Genomic DNA, 21,735 nt, shown 5'->3' with positions numbered 1-21,735 from the left:
CATACTTATATTATTTAAGTGTTGCTGTGGCAGTGATGGAGCAGACAACTGCCAAATTTTATCTATAATTATACCCATATCACTGTGATGACAAGTAAATAGTGAAACATTTAAACATGTTATGTCTTGATAGGCCTGTTTATTGTTGTCTCAGCAGGCAATGGTTTCTCAGACATTTGACAGTAATTTCTTATCATGGTAGGTCTAATGAAGTAAAAATGAGAAAATAATTTACAAAAACACACAAAATATCTTTTAACCTAAACAGTAATTCAGTCCTGCACAGGCTACAACTCACCATTATAGGCATATTTTATCCTTAATCCCAAGAAGGGAAAAAATAATGTCCATGTATTTAAGACAGCAAGGTCAAGTTGCCTCAACTGTTGGCCGTTGCGTGCAGTGACAGTCTAATGCTGACTGATTGATTGATTGATTCACACTATTTATTGTGCTGCCTTAAGGTTGGGTGTGTCACCTTTGTACTATATGTGCATGCAGGTGGACCAGCAGGTCCAGCCTTATTTTGAGTAACGTTAATAATGACTTACAGAAACACTGAATGCAATAGTCTACCTTGCACCTCCCTCCAATAATTGTAATTGCGTTATTTAATTTTAGAAAAGTAATTAGTTACACTTACATCTATGGCCAAAAGTAGTGAAATTGTAACTCCTAACACTGATTATCAAAGTAGACACATGCACTGGTGGAGAGCCAAGGACAAACACATTCACTACACCACTGGAAGTGCAACAAAAGCGCCGCAAGCATAAAGACAATAAAAGCACTTTATGAATGTAATCCGCAAAAAAGATGTACAGACAAAAAATAAACTCTTAGCAGAATGCAGTTAATTCAGTAAACTCTGGCACAGGCTGCACTGAAGCAACAAATACTGGGGAATACTCTCTTAAAGGGTTAGAGACATTCCTTTGAGACAGCGACAAGGCCAAAAAGATCAAAGAGAGTTTTTTTTTTTTTTTAATTTTATTTTACACTCAAATTTTGTTTAAAAAAAATGCAAATAAAAGAACATTTAGGAACAGCTTGGATGCAAGATTTTTTTTCTTAATACATTGGAGAGCTATTGGATTGTCAAGCATTTACACTGGATTGATATTAATAACTTTAAAATACTTGGAAGTGTGCACAGTGCAGCTATATTTTCTAGGGACATAGAGGGATATTAAAGATATTAAATGACTTGGATCTAAATCGAGGGCAAAATACTCAATCAAGACATCCCTAGCAGCAGTTAATACCAAAAATATAAGCACATACACAGGTTAATATCAGCATTACTGTTGTCACTTTTCACCATTAGAGAGCAGTGAAAGAAAAGCAGCAGAAAGCAGGGGGACACATCCACAGCTTGGAACAGTACAAATCACAGTGCCTGCAGTGGAAAAAGGACCACTGACACTGTGGGACAACTTATGTATTTTGTATTATCAGACCAAGAGCCAATTTATAGTTTCTGTCCCCTGGGTTCATGAGGGTCCACTTTGGTCTGCGTGACATAAATATTGTTATCAACCTATGCCCGTGAGGGTTCGCACGGACCCCTATGCAGACATGCACATGCAGCCCATTTGTTGTGACCACAGGGGCTGTATATGTAGTACATGCAGCTCTTGTTCCACATTCTAGTCCAGTCCATAACACTGCAGTCAAGCCAGTCGCTGCACCGTGGTGTAGTTTTTAAGTTTGATATTTCACCCAACGTTAGCAGTAGGAGGACATTAAGTTCACTGACCAGCCCTTCTTGTTTACTGTTGGGGGCTGATGCAGCACTTCACTCATACTATGAATAGAACCGAGTGCATGCGTTTCCATGTGACCACAGCTTTTGTGGAAGTTAAATGCAAAAAGATTAGGGCTGTAGTCAACCAAAGAAACTCTTGGTCGACTAAAGTCGCACATAATCTTCAACTAATCGATTAGTCGTGGGGGGGGAAGTCTGCACGTTATTTTTACTTCTGCGTGCTGTGTCTGTGTCACTCTGCAGTTAAACCTCCAAAACACTACTAAACGGCGGTGGAGGACTGTGCTAAGTGCTGTAAACTTTAGTTCAAATCAAACTTTATTTATATGTTTGATTCAAAACACACATTAAACATGGCTTAATAGAGACAATTTAAACACAAGTACACAAATTGGCTTCACTATAAATCGCAGAACTGACAGACAAACACTTTATCTGGACTCATTTCCCCCATCAATACAACATGCTAACGTTATTAGCACAAGTCTATGGCGTTTTACATTGTATAAATTAGCCTAGCGTCTAGCGATCATTTCCTCTTCTCATATGTAACCAGGGACAACAGCAACATCTAACAAAGGTAACGGTACACCGTTTGGTTTCACTACAACTCACAACATTCACCAACAAAACAGCTGTCTTTTACTAAACACGTTTTCCATGCAAATACAACATGCTAACGTTATTAGCGCCAGCCTATGGCATTTTACACTGTAAAAATTAGCCTGGCGATGAGCGGAGATTTCCTCTGCTCATAAGAAACCAGGATAAATCCCGAAGTATAAATCCCTGAATCAAACACAAGACTTATAATGTTATTTTAGTGGAGGCTTTACTGTCTTTACAATTTATTGTTTCATATCTGTGAAATACAAGTATACAAGCTTCAGTTCCACTGAGGGAAATGGTTTCAGCTACAGAAACAGACAGGAGGTCTGCGTCACTGTAATGCTGAGCGTGAGGGTGGGCGAGTCCAACTTTCTGTCAACAAAGGGGTAAACACCCCCATCTTCCCAGGTAACTTAGCCTGTCCCCCCGCCGCAGGAAATAATGGATTAATCTTGGAAAGCTTTTGATGTAGCACTTCTCTCCTTATGAAAGTAACATGGCGATTATTCAACTAATGAGAATTCGGATGAGAGCATAGCGACCAAATAATCGACTAGTTGACCAGGATTCTACAGCCCTAGAAAAGATTGTCCAAGACTTAATGGTCAGATACACACATTACACATTTACATGGCAGTTGAACTATTCTCCCGTCTTTTAGTTGCCAGGCAGCGGTCTGGACTTGGTGGACTCACGCTGTGGTTTTGGTTCTGTGGAATCAGCTCAGCTCTTCCTTCAACAGAGTCTGAACAGGGTCAGCACCATTCAGAACCTGGAAGCACCCGGAGCCAAGGACCTGCTGAATTTCACCATACGGTACACACAAACAGATATACTTACACACATATACATACACATGTTTATAATGTTACATCTTTAAGAAAAAAGCATGCAGGAAGCCCTACTTTGATTTTTTTTTTTTTCCCTGAATGGTAATCATCACTTAAAAACGTTTCCTTACATAGTAGCTCCAGAATTGTCTCAAACGTGACTTTTACATTTAAGACAATATTAATAATGTGCTATGAATGATGTGCTATATTGTGTAGTATTTCCCCTTTTTGTTTAAATTGTGGTTTTGGTAATGACGTTTGATTAAAAAAAATCATCCAGCACTCTGCCAAAGTTTGGTGGTTGTTTTATGATGTGAGTGCGTTATTAGGTAAAATGATGAATGTGTTGGGTGAGTTTTGCCTCTTTGGTAGATGAGTGAGAAGATTTATGTCAATGTCTTTTTCTTCCTGTCTGTCAGTGACCTGCAGCGGCTGGGGGAACTGCAGACAGAGCTTGCTGGAGCTGCTGATTTCTGTGCTACATATCTGCGCTGCCAGCTGCTGCTCATGAAGGTTTGTGTGTGTGTGTGTGTGTGTGTGTGTGTGTGTGTGTGCGCGCGCGCTTGTGTGACCATTTGTTTACCCTTAAGGTGGACTTATACTTGTGTGTCAGCTCTATGAAGAGTTTAAGCCGTAGCTTATGTATGTGGCCTATGCCATTGCAAGCATTTAAACTTGTAAGGTGGTGTGTCTCCAAAACACTATTTGGGGGTTCAGTTCCTGTGAAGTGCTGTAAAGTTTATCAATTTCAATCAGTCAGTCAATTAATTTTATTTCTAAAGCCCAATATCACAAATCACAATTTGCCTCACAGGGCTTTACAGCATACGACATCCCTCTGTCCTTTAGGTAGAAACCTCAGGAAGAGCAACTGAGGAGGGATCCCTCTTCCAGGACGGACAGACATGCAATAGATGTCGTACAGAACAGATCAGGATAATAAATTAACAGTAGTCCATATGATACAATGAGACACAGAGAGAGAGAGAGAGAGAGAGAGAGAGATGCAGGACAGACGTAATGACAGTAGCTTACAACAACATTAATGAAAGTAATAATATTATAATTATAGTTCTGGCTACTGTGATACAATATGTTGAAAGTATGTATAAATATCTGACAGTATACATATGTGACAATAATCATATGTGTATAATAAAGTAGAAGTATGACTAATGATAACAGCAGTAGCAGGAGGCATCTGGCAGGACCACGGCAGCAGCACAACCACACACGTCACACTATCCAGGCACCGCTGCAATACGAGTTAACCTGAGAGACAGTGGAGCACAAAGGCTCCGGAGAAGAAGCTAAGTTAGTGACATCCAGAATGGCCGAGTTAGCAAGATGCAGTAATAGGATACGAGAGGGAGAGAGAGAAAGAGAGGGAGAGAAGGTGAGAAGGTGCACGGTGTATTATAGGGGGTCCTCTGGCAGACTAGGCCTACGTCATCCTAACTAGGGGCTGGTACAAGGCAAGCCTGAGCCAGCCCTAACTATAAGCTTAGTCGATCCAAAACACACTGTTACAAAATTGGGCTCTATTACAACTCACTAGGTTCACCGACAAAACAACTGTCTTATTCTAAACACGCTTTCCCAACAAATATTGACGTTATTAACATAAACCTATGGCATTTTACATTGTATAAATTAGCCTAGCAACTAGCAGAAATTTCCTCTCCCCATATGAAGCCAGGATAAATACACAAAAGACTTAATGCTATTTTGTGAGGCTTTATTGTCTTCACAATTTATTGTTTCTTATCTGTAATATAAAAGTAAATAAAAGCTTCATTTCAACCGAGGGAAATAGTTTTCAACATACAAAAATAGACAGGACGTCTGCATTGCCAGGATGTGTAATTACAACTCTGGAGAGGTGCACATCAAGCTACAGCTTAGGTTACGGCCTCGATTAGACGCATAAGTATTAATATCGCTTAAGACTCATAAGTGTAAGAGCAGTTCTCAATGTCTTATCTTTGCCTCATTTTCTCAGGCTCTGCAGGAGAAGCTGTGGAACATGGCTGTCCCTCTCTGCTTCAAACAAAACGTCACAGCCACAGCAGCAGGTCAACAGGTCAGTGCGCACACAATGGTACTACCACACCTGTGACATCATTTAGGGTGTCTGTTTAAATGTGTGGTTGTGTTTGTAGATCTTGGAGGAAACCTACAAGCTTGAGTTTCTGTACAGTGGTTTGGAAAGCAGACAGGTAGCCACCGTACATCATGTTCGCCTCCAAGCCAAAGCTCTGCAGCTCGTCCTGACTGCCCGTACCAGACAAGGGTTAGTACACAGACGGACACACACACACACACACACACACACACACACACACACACACACCATATACGTTTCCTTTCCATATCTCTCTGACTTCCTCCATCAGCATGCCCCCTCCCATTGTCTCCACTCTGCTGAGGTCAACCTCCTTTAAATACCCTGGACCAAGCGCCAAACAGGGTGACAGGGTGTTTTCAGTCACTGCCCCCACAATGTCAGTATTCAAAAATTTATGTGGATCACATCTGTATGCAGATATTTGTCATTTCTCTTCAGGTTAGATCCTCTCATCAGCAGCTGTGAAAAGTTTTTGCAGGACATTGAGTCATTTCAGCGGTAAGTTCTCTTATCTGTTTGTGTCTTTTTGGACATTTGAGCTTTAAATTGGTAGTTAAAATAGCCCCAGCTTCAACATGTAACCGTAGCATATCTTATCTGGTCAAACCTGCCAAGGCAAGTTAAATTGTACAGCACCTTTCCATAATAAGGCACCTCAAGGCGCTTTACATCAGACATAAAAAGGCATTTCAACAAGATATAGAAACACAAGGCAATGTGCACATGTACAGGATTTGTACGGTAATGAAATTCCTGGAAAAGTTATGAAATTTTAAAGACTATTTTCCAGTCTTGGAAAGGGTTTGGAATCAACAGAATATTTTGGTAAAGTTTTGAATATAAAGTGGTTTGACCATTGTTTTAAATATGTTCATAAAAATTATAGAACATGTCTTAATGTTATGCAGAATACGATCCTTGTGTTACTGAAATACAAACCTTTTTATGCCTCCATGCTAGCGATAGCCTCAGCAGGAGACATTAAGTTGTCAGGTTGTTCATACTTAGTTCCATCTGACTGTCTGTCCCATTTTCATGAACACAATATCTCAGAAACACCTTGAGGGAATTTCTTCAAATTTGGCACAAACATCCACTTGGACTCAACAATGAACACAATAAAATTTGGTGGTTGAAGGTCAAAGGTTAAGGTCACTATGACCTCACAAAACATTTTATTCAAGAGTTTATTCCCTAAGTATGGCAAAATATCACACAAATGTCTAATAGGATAAAATGTTGAAGTGCTGACATTTTATATCCAAAAGGTCAATCATCATAATGTTCTGCAAAAAAAAAACAAAAACATTTTTCTGGCCATTACTCAACATCATAACCCTGGAACAGAAGGGAAGACATTGGGTCAGATATTGAATTGGTGACACTCATCTTGGGTGTCCACCTTGAAACTGTGCTGATTGTTAAAGGGGTTTTTTTGGGGAGTTTTCCTTGTCCGCTGCGAGGGTCCTAAGGACAGAGGGATGTCGTATGCTGTAAAGCCCTGTGAGGCATTGAAACTTATTTCATTTCGGGGGCTGCATACAGTCCACTTTAATGTCAGGAGGGCCGGACCAATAAAACCACCGCATAATAACCTAATAACACCTCCAAATTGTTTATTTTCTTTTAGCACAAAAACATTCACATTTAATGAACATGGCATTTGCAAAACAGATAATCGACAGCCTGAGATTTCTTAAGAAAAATAATGAAATTTTAAAAATGTCTCTCAGTTTTTCTACATCCAGTCAGTACTCTCTACTACTACTACTCTACTACTCACAGCAATTACATGTGCATTTTTACATACATTTGTGCAGTTATGCTGGCTTCACTATACCAAACTAAAGTGGGAGCTGTTGAAGAGGCACATTGAGTTGTCTCCTGCCTTACAGATCAAAAGCTGTGACATTCTTTACATGAAGTAGGCTACTAACTATTTAACTTGCTCCTGAGATGTGGCATCTCTTAGCCTTCACAAGTGCATCAATGTTAGGTGTCAGATCTTGAGCTGTTACCACTTTCAGAATGTCATTTAAGCGCTTGTGTGTCAGCCTGGAATGCAGTTTTGTTTTATTGATGCTCATCACAGAAAAAAAGTTGTTCACAAAGGTAACTGGTCCCGAACATACACAAAACCTTTGCAGCCATGGCTGTCAATTTTGGGTACCCTGGTAAAGGATACTGATAAAAAGCGTCCAAGCCCACGAGGCAAATCTGTTCTTCAAATCTGAATCACACTGTAGGTCGGTTTCCTCAAGTTGGATGTCCACGGGCAGATCGGAAGCCTTGACTGTGAATGGCGAACGAAAAATAGAGAATTCTGGCTCACGTTCTCCTGTCGCAGTCCTGCAATCTTGTCTTTAATTTGTACCGATTTATGTCAGCATCAGTTCCAGTGGCACTCACATTTCTTAGATGAGGGAAATGAGCAGGGTCACCATTTGACAGCTGAACCTCCCACAAAGCCAGCTTCACCTGGAAAGCACGTATGCTGTCATAATACTGTGTGACAACTAGGACTGCAGCTATCGATTCTTTTAGTATTCGAGTATTCTATCAATTATGCTGGCGATTAATCGAATAATCGGATAAGAAATACTGCGTGCTTTTATTGCATTACTCTAGCTTTATTTATTTTATTTTTTTTAAAGATTAATTTTTTGGGCTTTTTGCCTTTAATTGACAGGACGGTGTGAAATGGGGAGGGAGAGAGAGTGGAGGGGATGACATGCAGCAAAGGGTTGCAAGCCGGAATCGAACCCGCAACCGCTGTAGTGAGGCATTGCCTCTGTACATAGGGTGCCGTCACTATCCACTATGCTACCGACGCCCCAGTCTCTGAAATGAGAGAAATGAGAAACACGTTTGTTTCCTTTTTTGAAAGTCAGAGCTGTCAACCAGTCATGCAAATGACTGATTTCATACGCACTCATGCTGTCAGGAATAATCAGTGTTGGGAAGTAGCTCACAAGGTGCGACCTTACAAATTTAACAGCATTCTCAGTAGCGTGGTGGTGACGTCACTACTTTCTGAGTCAAATAGCTTCTGAGTAGTGAAGTTAATTGATTGACTGAGCAGCGTGGTAACATCCATAAAAGTTACAAACTCTTTTTCCCAGGAAAAACTCTGAAATGCAGCAAACTCTTTTCCTGTGGAAGTCTGGAGAAAATTAAGGATAGGAAAACTGAGGATAAGTGATGTGACTGACACCAGCACCACACCAAGGCATGAGACGACAGAGTTGCCTCGTCCCATATTGACAAATAAAATGTACTGTCCCGTACTGATTCAGTACAGGATGCAGTTTGTCCTGTATTTCTGTGGAAAGAGTTTAACGAGACATATTGGAGAAATATTAAATCAAGAGGAGAATGTCACTCTGACATTGTCACATAATGGCAGGTCTGTCACTCAGCATCATCGTTGCAATAATTATGGAGACTCCGCTCAGGACCACTGTTAGCCCGCTCACTGGCCCGTTGGCTGCTTGATAAAGTTATCTGAAGGTCCCCTTACGTCCGGCTATTAAACTTATGGAGCTTATGGATTCATAAAGCCTCAAGTGCACTTATATGTCAGTCAATGTGGAGCTGGGCGCACATGCACGAGCTTTGTTTACTCTCACACAGTGAGACACAAATTGATGCAGAAACACTCTTCAATCAGTTTGCACATAGATATCTGTGCCACTCATTAGATCTGTCAGTTAAAAAATATGGCAGAGAAGAAGTGTAGTTTCCTCTCATAAGTCAAAGAAACACATAAGCATGGCTCCTCGGCTTAACCACTGTACTACGTACTTGGTATGACAGGCGATGGGTAATGTGTTCATCGGTAAGAAGGCTGTCAAACTGACGAAGGTTCAGTTTTTTCTAACAGAAAACATGATGTGTGACTGATGGTGAAGTTTAGTTGTCAGAGACTAAATACATTCATCATAAACGATTGTATATTAACACTGGACTCTTTTAAGTATTGACGTATAGAGTGTGCCAGTAAACCCGGAACTCCATTAGCGCTTTTAGCACTTCCGGTTCTCTCGTCTAAAAGTGAATACGTTTTTTGAATGGGATTTTGGTAAAATGCCTCAAATAAGGTCTGTGGTTAACAAAAGCTTAAGCGAGTTTCAGGTTTTGTTCTACGACATAAAACACATTAGTAAATACCCTACTTGTGAATTTTGAAGCTTTTACGTGTTGTAAAAAAGGCAGTTGCTAACAAGTTGCTCAATACGACTACAAACCCTGTCAGGGACATTAAACGTCATCACCCCCGAACAGACGAGAGTGCTGGCAGTCTGCCATTACAGCTTCTTATTTAGCTTAAACAGTCCGATTTCCCCATTATACAATGTTTTTAAAATAAAGCGGACGAAATCAGTTGAAAGCTTAGTGGCGGTGACGTAAAGAGTCATGCGACTGTGGAGTAGTCATGTAGTCCCTTAAAGCCTAACGTTAGCTTTTTACTTCTGGCGATCGCATTTAAGCTTCAAATGCGGTATGAAAGGTGTTCATATGTGAAGATTATCTCACTGAACAAAACCTGTTAAGTATCATAAACTTGTGTTAGCCACAGAGTTTATTTTCTGACATAATCCAAAACGCAATGCAAAAATCACATTGGGTATGTCCCAAGTCCCTTAAAATTACTGCTAACCACCTAACGTAGCCACCTTACCTAACTGTTTAGTCCCTCCCACTTAGGAAAACATTTAAGGAGTCAGGAGTTAGGAGTGAGGAGTGAGCATCGCTGTTAAGAGACATGAGACGGCCTTACTCTGAAGCGTCACGTAAAGCGACGTCCTATTCTGGTGACTGCGGCACAGCTGGATCTGCTGCATAACGGAGCGAGCATTTGGCGTACATCCCAAGTCACATTATATTCGCTGATCAAAGCCGTAAGAATGCATGTAACAGATACACTTGCGCTGTTTCTCCGCCATCTCGTTCAAATGAGCCAGGTGTAGGGGGCGGGTATTTATACGTCAGGGCCTCAAGCTGAAAAAGACTTCCTGTTAGGAACTTCTCGTGTTACCTTACTCATCACACCTAACAGATCCCTCCTAACTCCTAACGCTAACTCCTTACTGGCAGGAATAAGAGACATGAGACGGCCTTAAAGATGGCGGAACTCGAACGACTTCCGGTTCAAGTAACGAGTTAGGAGTTAGCAGTATAAAATAAAAGACTTGGGACATACCCATTCACTTTCTTTTCTGGGAACTAGCGCGATGCTAAACTTCCGGGTTTTGACGTCAGCCCTGGCACACTCTATTTAGCATCACAGAGACTTGTGGTCAGTGGGATGTGAGGATTCTTAAAATAACATCAGATGTGAAGCCCTGACTGTATCTGACTGAGCCTTAATGAAAGCTGTTGTCTAGTAGCCGATTTTTTTCCTCTGAAAGTATTAACCTTATAGTCAAACACAGTTTATTCAGCCTGTGTAGTTGAGGGGATGGGTCAAACTGATATGATGCTGATTTACAGGAGAATTCATGTCAAATGGAGGATAAACCATGAACATAAACTACAGATCACCTGTAAAGCATTTTAATAAATTAATCTATCACAATTAAAACAACTGGAGACTGAAAACAAACTGATATATGGGTCTGATCACTTTCTTAATGAATTGACATCATTCCAGACAGGATGTAAGTGTGTCTGTGACTCCCTGTACGGACTGAAGGCTGCTGGAAACTGTCAGGAAACTGTCCGACTTCACCGCAGCTTTTTGTCACCGCCCCCCGCTGCGGCCGCCTGCTCTCGTCTACTTTCCAAGCAAGGCGCAGTTCATCTCGAACCAGCCTAATGATTCAGTTGAATTTGACTCCCAAGACGATCCTCACCCAGCTGTCAGTTCGATTGAGACTGGCCAATAGGAACGTGGCCCCGCCCATGACATTATTTTCACAGCAAAAGTAAAATCCTGACATGAGCGCAAAGAGAGAAGAAAAATGTTTTGAGAGAAACTTTATTTGAGAGAGAGAGAGACAGAGAGAGAGAAAATGTTTTGAGAGCACAGTCATACATTACAGCAGCATCAGACTGTCGTCTCAGACTAAATCTCAGCCTGCAGATAAATCAGTTGCCTGTTAACAGGTTGGTTATTTACAGACAGCACTCAGCCTAATTGTACCTGGTGATTCATTCAAATGTACATATTTGATTGAATCACTTTGATAGGGGAAGCCTGAAAGGGCATGACAGCGACCACCTTTAATTTGTTAAGATATCACCGACGTTCAGGTTCACGCAAGGTCACAAAACAATTATTTGACATGTCCATAAAACAAATGTTTGTTTAATAAAAAAATGCATACAAACGTATCAAGATTAAACTCCAAATACACATCAAATTACATTGACATCAGCAGGATCTTTGGTTGTTTATCCCCCCAAAGGCGTGCAGCCTTGACATTTAGTGCCATTGTGGTCTATTTGCATATGCAGCTAGTTGCCAGCAGCATTGTCTAACAGTGCAGGATGCGTACCTAGCAACATTACTGACAGTGGACTTTTTGCTGGTAGAATGTCCCTACTACTTACTGTGTTTTGTCTTTCTATATAGACTTACCAGGCTAACTATCAAGTCTTTGAATGCTCTCCTCTCATTCTTTTTCTTTACCTCATGTTATCTGAAACTGTCAGGTTGTTTCTGGCAGAGCTGCCCCATCTGCAGGACAGTTTTGTGGATAAGCTTTTGGAGCTGATGCCCCGGCTGTCGTCCTGTAAACCAGTGGAGATGGTGAAGATCCTCCAGACAACCCTGAGACAAAGTGGCCTGCTGCAGCTCAGACTCCCTGAGCAGGTATGATGAATAAACATGTCAATACAGATAGACAGGGTGACCACTGCCCCAGAGATGACATTCCTGTACAGTCTTTCACACTTTCAAGCAGTGTGTATTTGCAAATCCACCATATTAGTATGAATTCTTGGAGCATGAGAGTTGTTTAACTCTTAAAATAATTTGTGTGCATAAATCTGTTAAAATCTGTTATACGATCAACAGAAATGACCCACAGTATCATCAACCAAGTGCTGTTTGGTTTTCATTAACATTTTCCTGTTGGCTGACAGATCCATCGGGCGACAGCCACCATTATTGAGCCAACGGGGGAGTCTGACAACCCGCTAAGATTTACAAGTGGCCTGGTGGTGGCGCTAGACATTGATGCAACATTGGAGCACGTCCAGAATCCTCAGAACACTGTTAAAGTACAGGTCAGTTTGATGTACAAAGAACGAAACCAGTTCAGTTTCTCACTCAGCGTTTTGGGTTTTGACCATCTTCACTAATGTTTTTTAGGCTGAAACAAGCTTTTCATTATTTTTAGCTTTTCAGAATAAGTTTGGGGTCAGAAAAACTTGTTATGGGTCACTGCTGCTGATTTTATTGCAGCAGTGGTAGAAGTGATTGTGAATTCAGCTCCCCCATCCATTCCAAAGGACATAACTTCTCTAGGATGTCTAGATCTATGATTACTGTCAACAGCTCCCCCCAAATGTACAAACTTACTTGATCAGGTGTCTGTAAGCCAATCACAGTCTTTCACATCATTTAAAGTGGACTGCACCCCCTTTTTCAACAAGCGTGGCCAACTGTGAGGCAATGAGGAAGCTCAAGGCACATTTAAATCTATTAATGATATTGATAAAGTAATCATTTGTGTGAAAAGTAAGCTAGTGATGGTGAGATGAAGATTCACGAAGCACTGAAGCTTTCACAATGAGGGTTCATCTCTCAAGGCTTCATGTGCACACAAAACCATCTGTTGCTCAAAGAGCCAGCAAAGGCTCAGGAGTAATGACCGTCAACAATCAAAAAAAAGTTTTAAAAAAATAAATATGAGTGTCGCTGGATAACGAAAACAGGAAATACTGTTCTGATTTGGTTTTCTGAAGATACAGTCAGCTTATGATGCATTCTGTTGATTATGTACACAGACTATTCATCTCAGGAGGTTTTTGACGCACTGTCTGAAAATACTTAAGAAATTAAGGATATTTTGAGTTGTGATGACAAAATACAGTAAATATATATGCAATTTGTTTTAAAGCATCACTTTATTCATTGGTTTAACCATTCATGAAAAAAACAACTCATCTTTTCTTATTGAAAATAGGTCTGTCAAGACCATTGACATCTTTATGATCAGGTTGTTTCTCACATTCAGATTCTCCATCCCTTAGAATGGTCAGAAAAAAATCAATATAAAAGTGTTTTAATAAATAAAAATGTTTTGCTAAATCAACCTTAACAAGCCTATTTACATAAAGTCCTGAGCGCAGAGCTGATATTCTTACAGGCGCTATTAGGCCTATTGTCTGTGGGCCAGATGTAAAGCTCTGGCAGCTCTGCACTAAAATGACCATCATCTCCTCCATATTTATCACAGACTGATATTTACAGATGAAGGGAAAGATATGTGTCAGCTGTGATTGGTTGGCCCTCATCACAAGACATGGTGCATGCACACTGCTGCATTCAAAAAGTTGAACTAAGTTTATCTCAGGGTGCAGCTGTTACGACCTGAAAAATAGGCACTCAGGAATGCATATGTGCTGCAACAGCATCTTCATTAAAAACAATGAATTTGAGAAAAAACACGGCACGTGTACAGCACCTAACTGATGCGAACACTGGCTGAATCCTCTGCTCTCTGTGCATCACACACGCCTTGTGTCTCTGCAGGTTCTGTATCCAGATGGACAGAGTCATGTGATCCATCCTAAACCTGGAGACTTCAGAAAACCTGGACCTGACAGACACAGACTCATCACACAGGTTTACCTGTCACACACTGCATGGACAGGTCAGTATAATGCACACAATCTGATGTTACAGTTTCAGTGACATATTCAAAGGTTTTCATTTTCATCTGCTTTTTACAAGGGTGTAACGCCAAAAACATACCAAGCAGCGGCAAAGTGTAGCTCACTGCAGTTGCTCAATTTATCTGCAGGCAGGAGTGTTCGTGTGTTATAGGCAGGTAGAAATTCTTTAACGTCGGTCAACATGTACAGCAGCCTGTTTACTGATTGGCTGCAGGTATTCTCTGTCCGCAATTTGCCACCAAAATGAAAACTAAACCCAAACTTTTAGTGTGGCCACAGTTTGACTGAGGCTGCTTTTCTGACTTTCCTGAGTGAAATGAGGTGGAGGCATCTAAAGGGCAGCCATGATAAGAGCTGGGCAAATAATCTTGATGCTAAGGAAAGGTTCTTCAATTCACCCTCTATAATCTCCTTTAGTCTAAGACACACTAGACTATCCTTTATGAAAAAAAAGGAGAATACTGTCCCAAAATTCCTTACAGCAGTAACATTTAAAGCATTGCACCATTCAGTCATTCATGAAAACAAATGATATGCTTATCTTGCAAAATTATTTTCATACAATCATAATATTTGGGATTTATGTGCATAAATATGAGCAAACGGGGGTGAGCAACTATTCTCAATGCAACAACTATGAATTTTCACTTTTGCGACTGTTTTATTTCAGTTCCAACTTTGTAAATTAAGTTATATTTTTCACTGGGTTGTCCATGTCCAGCCTATATCACACAACACAGTTGCAGTCGTAGTCATCCATCTTTGGAACACTGTAGTTTCACCATGGCAGACCCACTTCAATAACATCCACTGCCGAATAATTATGGAGCCTAGTGGAGGTGCCGCTGGATAGTTTTAGCACCGCTTTTACCTTTCCTAAGTCCTTATGAATTCTTCATCACATCTTTTCTTGACCTCATGACATTTTCCATTGAGGTCAAGGAAGAGTGTCTAGGAAAATGGGACATCATTTTTTGTGACTATTCCCCAGCAGCCTTAGTTTCCTTTGTTGACTGTTTTTACCCTCTCTGTCTTAACGTCTCAGAGCCATCTCAAATTGAAGTGCGTCTCCTGCTGGCCTACAGCTCCTCCTCAACCTCCCTCTGCTCCCCTTCTTCAGCTTCCAAGCTGGGATGGAGCGAGAGCATCGACAGTCTCCCACCGCCAGAGGCCGCCGTAGAGGGAACCATTCCGTTTAGCAAGCCCGTCAAAGTCTACATCATGCCAAAACCTTCCAGACGCTAAAGAAACTCTTAACAAACAAAAAACTGACAGAGAGACAGACAGATGAGGCTGTAACTCTTTTCAGCTTTCACATGCATGGGTTTCTTGGCTTGTTTTTTAAAGAGGATGCTCACTGCTTCACTTTCCAGATTCAAAACTGAACAGAAAAGGTAAAGCCATTTTGTTTTCATCTTTAAAAGACACTCATTTTAAACATCTGGGCAAAATGGCAAATAAATACAATGTATGGTTAAGTGGTAGGAAGCAGAAGAGTATTTTTTATTCCTGGTGTGTCATTTGTATGGAGAATACTTTTGGACTTTACAATTGTTTCTGATAAAGATAATCCCATGTGATGGAGATGATTCATTCTAATTTTATTTTGTGTATCAAACAAGCAAAAATACATGTACTAAACTTAACATCCATTAGCTTTTACCAACAGCACCACTGTAGGATCTGTCATGTGGTCATTGTACTGAAACATTCCACAAAATTAGCCTCTAAAATCAACTGTACTTGAATTGCATCTTCAATTTGATTTTAAGGTGACATTTGAAATTAGAATTAGACAGTTGGTGCAGCACGGCAAAGGTGACATTATCAACAGGTAGAGTGGAAGACCCCCCCCACCTTGGCACCCTTGCTAGCCAGTTTGTTGTATTCAGCAACGGCCTTCTCCGTCTGCAAGACTCTGACGTCGACACCTTTCTTTGTCACGAAGTCCAGAGTGGAGGAGGGAACCTGAGAGAGGAGATGACAGTGCAAAAAGATGAAACGTGAGTCTCTACAGAAAGGATAATGGTGTTAGCTCAATAACTACGACAACAACTGTACGTTTTCAAGACATTACTCCAACTTAAGCACAACAACGACTGCCTCCGCACTTCCTCACTCAGAACATACATGTAATTCGCATATGCGCAGTGGGAAACAGCACATAACAAACAGCACAAAAAGATTAACAGTGAGTCTCTACAGAAAGGGTTCCAGCCACCTATGTCTGCATGTCTGACAGAACCCATACGTTCCTATTTCAATTAATGTAGCTGTCTAAAAGCTTGTGTTTCACTTGTGCTATATGCATGTAAACACAACCTAAAGTGTATTTTTACCTGTCTTAATACTTTGAATGTGTGTTGGGCCCAGAGTGCTGCCAAAACATAGATGACCTACACTCAGTACTGTACCTGAATGCCTTCTGTGTTGACAGTGTCTGTCTCCTTAAAGCCCCTTACTACACCCTTGACCTGGATACACTCCATTTTCGCGTAGAAGGTTATCAATTTTAAAAAGGAACACCCTAAACCAGATAAACGATGGTGGAAGTGAACAATAAACACCTCAAACTGCACTGACTTGTTGCACTGACTTGATAAAAGCAGGAGAAAAGCAGGACTTCTTGATTCATATTTGAAATTGTGGCTCAATCCCTAAACTAATGATTGGTATTCCCTTTTATCTCTTAATAAATTGGAGCTCTGTAGATCAGTTTTACCTGCAGAGCTTCACTCATGCCTCTGCCAATGATCAGCAAGTCTATTCCCTTCTTCAGCACCTCCTCCAGATCAGCAGGTTGGACCCCCGGGTAATGCTGGAGAGGAAAACGCAAGATAATGTGGGATCACTGTTTGTGGGGGAAACATTAGCATGCTATGGCTTTTTCTGTTGTTTTGGTGTCTGTTCATATTTTATTGCAATCAACATGCAGTCCTGCACATGGATATATGTATTCCGATTATGGTTCCACTCACATCGGTCCCAGTCTCTCTCCAGTCCCAGGCCCGGCTTCCTCCAGGCCACACCTTACAGTCCTTGTAGCCTGTGGAGCATCCCTTCACCTTCATGTGGCCCCAGGAAAGAGAGGAGATCTCTGGAGAGGACATGTTGTGTGAGGCTGTCTACTGTAAGAAATAAAGACAGTAGTAAATGATGACTGAGATGGTGTATAGATCATTAAATAAAGTTAATAGGTTCCAACAAAGCTTTTAATTCCTTTCGGAGACACAAGACAATGTGCAGTGACAGAAATCTCTCTGGTTCAATGCATGTTCTGCTGTGTCACATGGGTCTGATAAAATGGTAAATGGCTATTTTTAGATATCCAAAGTGCTTTACAATTTACACATTCCACTTACACAAATACAAGAATGGCAGTGAGCTACTGTGAACCATCAACCCTGTGATTAACAAACCTGCTGCCCTCCCTCCTGAGCCACTGCCACATCTCATCAGATTACCATATCAAATTTGTGGCATATCAAATGTCAGTGTGCAATAATGCCTAGCAAAATATAGAACTTCAATGTAAATTTGAAAAAAAAAACTTGTTTAATCCATCGGCATCAGTCAGAAAATGCAGGAAAACTAAATAACTAACTTAAAAAGCTACTAAATTGCATTTGCATTTGTATAGCGCCTTTCTATTCATCCGACCACTCAAAGCGCTTTTTACATTACGAGTCACATTCACTCATTCACACAGACATTCATACACTGGTGGCCGAGTTGACCATACAGGGTGCCACCTGCTACTCAGTTTTTAACACACTCACACACCGATGGAACAGCCATCGGGAGCCATTTGGGGTTCAGTATTTTGCCACAGCTGCCCCAACATGAAAAGTTTCTTGGTACAACAAGATGTTTTCACCTTTTTACAAGATATTTTCACATTTAAAACAAGAAACTTTTCTTATTTCAAAAACAAAAAATAAAAAAAAAAACTTGTTGTAGCAATATACTTGTCTTGTTATAATGTGAAACGTTTCATGTGATAACATGACATTACCTAGTGGCAACCTCCGAGGCTTGATGATCTCTCTTTTGTATTAACGTGTAATTACTCACCTCACAAACTTCCTGTTTCTTTATCTAAGTTTCATCAGCAATCCCTTCTTGCCTGGAAGTTTTGCCTCATCCCAGTTTTATCCTCATAAAACTCAGTGACGGAGTAATGATTATATAACCATAAGGTTAAGGTTACTTTATTGGTCTCCCTTGGGAGAAATTTGGTTTGGATGAAGGGAAAAATGCTGCATAGGAGTTACAAATAGAAAAACAACACAATAAATAAAGGGAAACAAAAAAATAGATCCATATACACATGCACACCCAGTACACAGTAAACTCATACATGGACGCTCGGATACATGCTACCTACGTGTATATATATATATACACACACACACACACACACACACACAAGTACACGATACAGTCACCTCCTCTCATTAATGAGCTTCACTGAGAAAGGGATAAATGAGTGTTTGTACCATAAGTAACAAATATTTTTTTCTTTCCAAGGTGGTTCCAAAGAAATATTGTTAATGTTTTGTTGATTTTTTACAATCATGGCTGTATATTATCCCATGAGCTTTTTATATCTTGACACTTTCAAGTTCCTTTTAAAGAATAAAATTCTGTAATCAAAGCCATTCCTTCTGGTTTAATCCATCATATAAGAAGTCACTTATTTTATGCTGGAGGAAACACCCCAGAGGCTCCATTTGCATTGCTTTTGAATGGATTTGGCATAGTTGACCAGAAATGTAATAACAGACATATTCGTCAGATTTTTCAAACTACAAACAAAATCACCTAAAGAGGGAAATTTTACTGGAACTCACATTTAGAGGAGATTAAGTGGCAAAAACATAGCTTTTACCTTTTAAGTTTTGTATTCCTAACAAAGTCAAAGAAGTTTATTTCAAAATCTTGTATAAAATCTGTCCAGCAAATTCTATAATTTCCAGATATGTCGACATTGATGACTCTTGTTCTTTTTGTGGACATCCTGATGAAATGCTGTTCTTTCAGTGTAGAATAACAATGGAATTTTGGTCAGATTTAAGCCCTTATGTTTTCAGTACTACTAATGTCACTCATTGTTTTTACTCTAAAATCTGTTACTATGATGATATGGGTAACAAGTCTCTGAAATATGCTGTTCATTTCTTGGTTTTATTGTGGAAATTCTTTATTCATAATCATACCTTTTTAGGTTCACAACCCTCTTTCCATCTTTTCTTGACTGAATGTACGCAATGCTGAACACTCTTGCTCATGGGAACAACAAAAAAGTGAAGCGTTTTTAAATATTACAAAAAATGTGAAATGAACTTTTTTTCTGATGTCCACTCTTACTTTATTTACTGTAAGAATTCCTAACATCTATGTACTGATATTAGAATTATTTAATTTTCAACTTTTGTGAAATGGCACTCATCTTTCATTGCAATTGATGTTTTCACCTCTCTTGTAATGTTGTGTTCCGATTTAATACCTGACAGTTTATATTTTCTTCTGCTTCTATGTCCTGCACTTGTCTTCACTTGTTAGCACCGCATTACACAAGAAAAAAACTCCAACTCAGACCAATGCGATAGTGCCCAAAACTGCAGTTCCTCTAATGGCCACTTGGATCTGGCTCCATAACAGTGTCAATCCCACAGACCCTCATGTCAGAATGCCAAATTTTACAGCAGAGATAAACATGTTTACAGCCTGGTACAGAGATAGTTTGGTCTTGCCCATGTCCTACTGCTCTACAAGCGTGAAATATTAGTAGCGCTACTTAATGTGCTTTGCTTGATACTTCCGTGTTGAAGCAGCAGAGGTTTATAATGTAAAGTAAATTCAGTTGAGATGAACATTTGCCAGAACAGTCCAGTGCTGCTGTCAAGGAGATGGACAAGGAGCTATTTTTGCTCTGGCCACAGACTGGCTCTCTCTCTGTCTCTCTCTGTCTCCGTCTCCACCGTGTTCCGAGTCCCAACAAGTCGCTGCGCTATTAAACCTCAGCAGGTTGACAACAGAAAGGCAGCTGCCATGCTTTAGTTTGTAGATCCTGGATTTTATAGCAGGAGATTATGGAGCAGAATACTGTTGCTTACCCTTTCGCGACGTCAACAGACTAAGCGGTGGACACCCCCCCTCCGAAGTTCTTTTTCCTCCTGTTATTAAAGGGAAACACACATTGAATTGTACTGAACAGATAGAGGATAAGCAGCTCTTTGGCTAATCACCATAAAACAAAAAGTCACCAATCAGCAAGGATATAAAGAAATATATAGAAACTACAGAATAAAGGCCTTTTAAGATTTATTCTTTGGTCAATCTATTAAAATACTTGCATAATCTTAGGGACTGTTCTATACTTGTCAGAGGAGGGGGGTGGCTGGGGTGTGACTTAGTAGTAGCCTGAGTGTCAGACTGAAGCTCCCAGAACCTTCAGTCTGACATGGCTTCCATTGAAGGCGATTTACAAGGGGGAGGGAATTTGATTTTTTTCCCTAACCAATCAGTAGAGATCAAGGACTCACCCAGAATCTGACGTCATTAGTATCCATGTCTCGGGGGTGCTGAAAACAAGCGAGCATTGCCCATTTAAAATGTCTCCGTCGTCGTGCACGTCCAGCTGCATCGCTGTTAAATCCAGTTTAGCAGCTTCCTTAATTTGGTCCTCCATTAACGCGAGTAGTGGCGAAATACCTCGATAGCATCGTTAATGTGGTCTGTAGGATCTGTAGTGGTCACCATTAGGCGGCGCTGACTGGCTAATCGCTAGACCCGCCCCCACCCCCAGCCATTGGTCCTTCCATCATTTGGACGAGATAAATCGCAAATTCATTGCAGTATGTCAGACCAGTAATGCAAGCCTACTTAGTTGAGTGGGCGGGGTCTATGGTCTGGAACCAGGCTAATTTAGTAGTTTTGTTTTGTTTTTTTATCTTGACCCTCATGTTCCCTTAGTGACTTTGGGGAAAATGCATGACCCTCCCTCCACCATAAACTGGCCCTGACCATTAAAAAAAAAACAAAAACATTTACATCAAATGATGGTATCGGAGCTGATGCAACAAGCAAACAGCACAGAGGAAGTGAAAGTAATCGGTTCACTGACTTAAATGCCAGTCCTTACAAATGGCATCATCATCATCACACAACCTGTGATGAGCTACTCCACTTATAATCACATTTATAGAGGTAATAGTCCATTCTGATGGATATTTCCTGCCTGACAGAATGAGCTACTCTACTTATAGAGGTAATAGTCCATTCTGATGGATATTTCCTGCCTGACAGAATGAGCTACTCTACTTATAGAGGTAATAGTCCATTCTGATGGATATTTCCTGCCTGACAGAATGAGCTACTCTACACTGAACAAAAATATAAACGCAACACTTTTGTTTTTGCTCCCATTTTTCTGATGGATATTTCTATACACTGACAGAATGAGCTACTCAAATACTTATGATCTGTGTTAGTAGTCCATTCTGATGGATATTTCCTGCCTGACAGAATGAGCTACTCGACTTATA

At 40.4% G+C, this 21,735-nt stretch overlaps 2 protein-coding genes across 3 annotated transcripts in view; one reads left to right on the top strand and one right to left on the bottom strand.

Moving 5' to 3' along the window:
- Positions 1 to 15,522, top strand: part of ints4 (integrator complex subunit 4) — a 38,619-nt gene extending 23,097 nt beyond the window's left edge. Inside the window, exons 16-24 of the mRNA XM_049576855.1 lie at positions 3,039 to 3,193; positions 3,630 to 3,723; positions 5,213 to 5,293; positions 5,373 to 5,503; positions 5,777 to 5,836; positions 11,996 to 12,155; positions 12,428 to 12,571; positions 14,043 to 14,163; positions 15,231 to 15,522. Coding sequence (XP_049432812.1) covers positions 3,039 to 3,193; positions 3,630 to 3,723; positions 5,213 to 5,293; positions 5,373 to 5,503; positions 5,777 to 5,836; positions 11,996 to 12,155; positions 12,428 to 12,571; positions 14,043 to 14,163; positions 15,231 to 15,430 — 1,146 coding nt within the window. The 3' untranslated portion in view covers positions 15,431 to 15,522. The remainder of the gene's footprint in view (positions 1 to 3,038; positions 3,194 to 3,629; positions 3,724 to 5,212; positions 5,294 to 5,372; positions 5,504 to 5,776; positions 5,837 to 11,995; positions 12,156 to 12,427; positions 12,572 to 14,042; positions 14,164 to 15,230) is intronic.
- Positions 15,523 to 15,659: 137 nt separating this feature from the next.
- aamdc (adipogenesis associated, Mth938 domain containing) lies at positions 15,660 to 20,364 on the bottom strand. 2 transcript variants are annotated; one of them, XM_049576850.1, is made up of 4 exons: positions 20,305 to 20,364; positions 17,164 to 17,313; positions 16,908 to 17,003; positions 15,660 to 16,153 (listed from the first exon to the last, which is right to left on the bottom strand). In XM_049576850.1, the coding sequence occupies exons 2-4, from the start codon at positions 17,293 to 17,295 to the stop codon at positions 16,013 to 16,015; spliced, it is 369 nt and encodes a 122-aa protein (XP_049432807.1). In that variant the 5' UTR covers positions 17,296 to 17,313; positions 20,305 to 20,364; the 3' UTR covers positions 15,660 to 16,012. The 2 variants fall into 2 exon arrangements, with proteins under 2 accessions (XP_049432807.1, XP_049432808.1); XM_049576851.1 differs by having other exon boundaries at positions 17,164 to 17,310.
- Positions 20,365 to 21,735: the final 1,371 nt, after the last annotated feature.

This window comes from Epinephelus fuscoguttatus, linkage group LG5 (assembly GCF_011397635.1).
Source record: "Epinephelus fuscoguttatus linkage group LG5, E.fuscoguttatus.final_Chr_v1".
In the NCBI taxonomy this organism is placed as follows: Eukaryota; Metazoa; Chordata; class Actinopteri; order Perciformes; family Serranidae; genus Epinephelus; species Epinephelus fuscoguttatus.
Note: the sequence above shows the minus strand (reverse complement) of the source record. Positions and strands in the feature narration are given on the sequence as shown.

Coding starts and splice junctions, on each gene's coding strand:
- aamdc (XM_049576850.1), bottom strand. CDS start 17,295: ATGTCCTCTCCAGAGATCTCCTCTCTTTCCTGGGGCCACATGAAGGTG. Junction 17,004..17,163: donor GGAGAGAGACTGGGACCGAT/GTGAGTGGAACC, acceptor TTTCCTCTCCAG/CATTACCCGGGGGTCCAACC. Junction 16,154..16,907: donor GCATGAGTGAAGCTCTGCAG/GTAAAACTGATC, acceptor CTCCTCTCTCAG/GTTCCCTCCTCCACTCTGGA.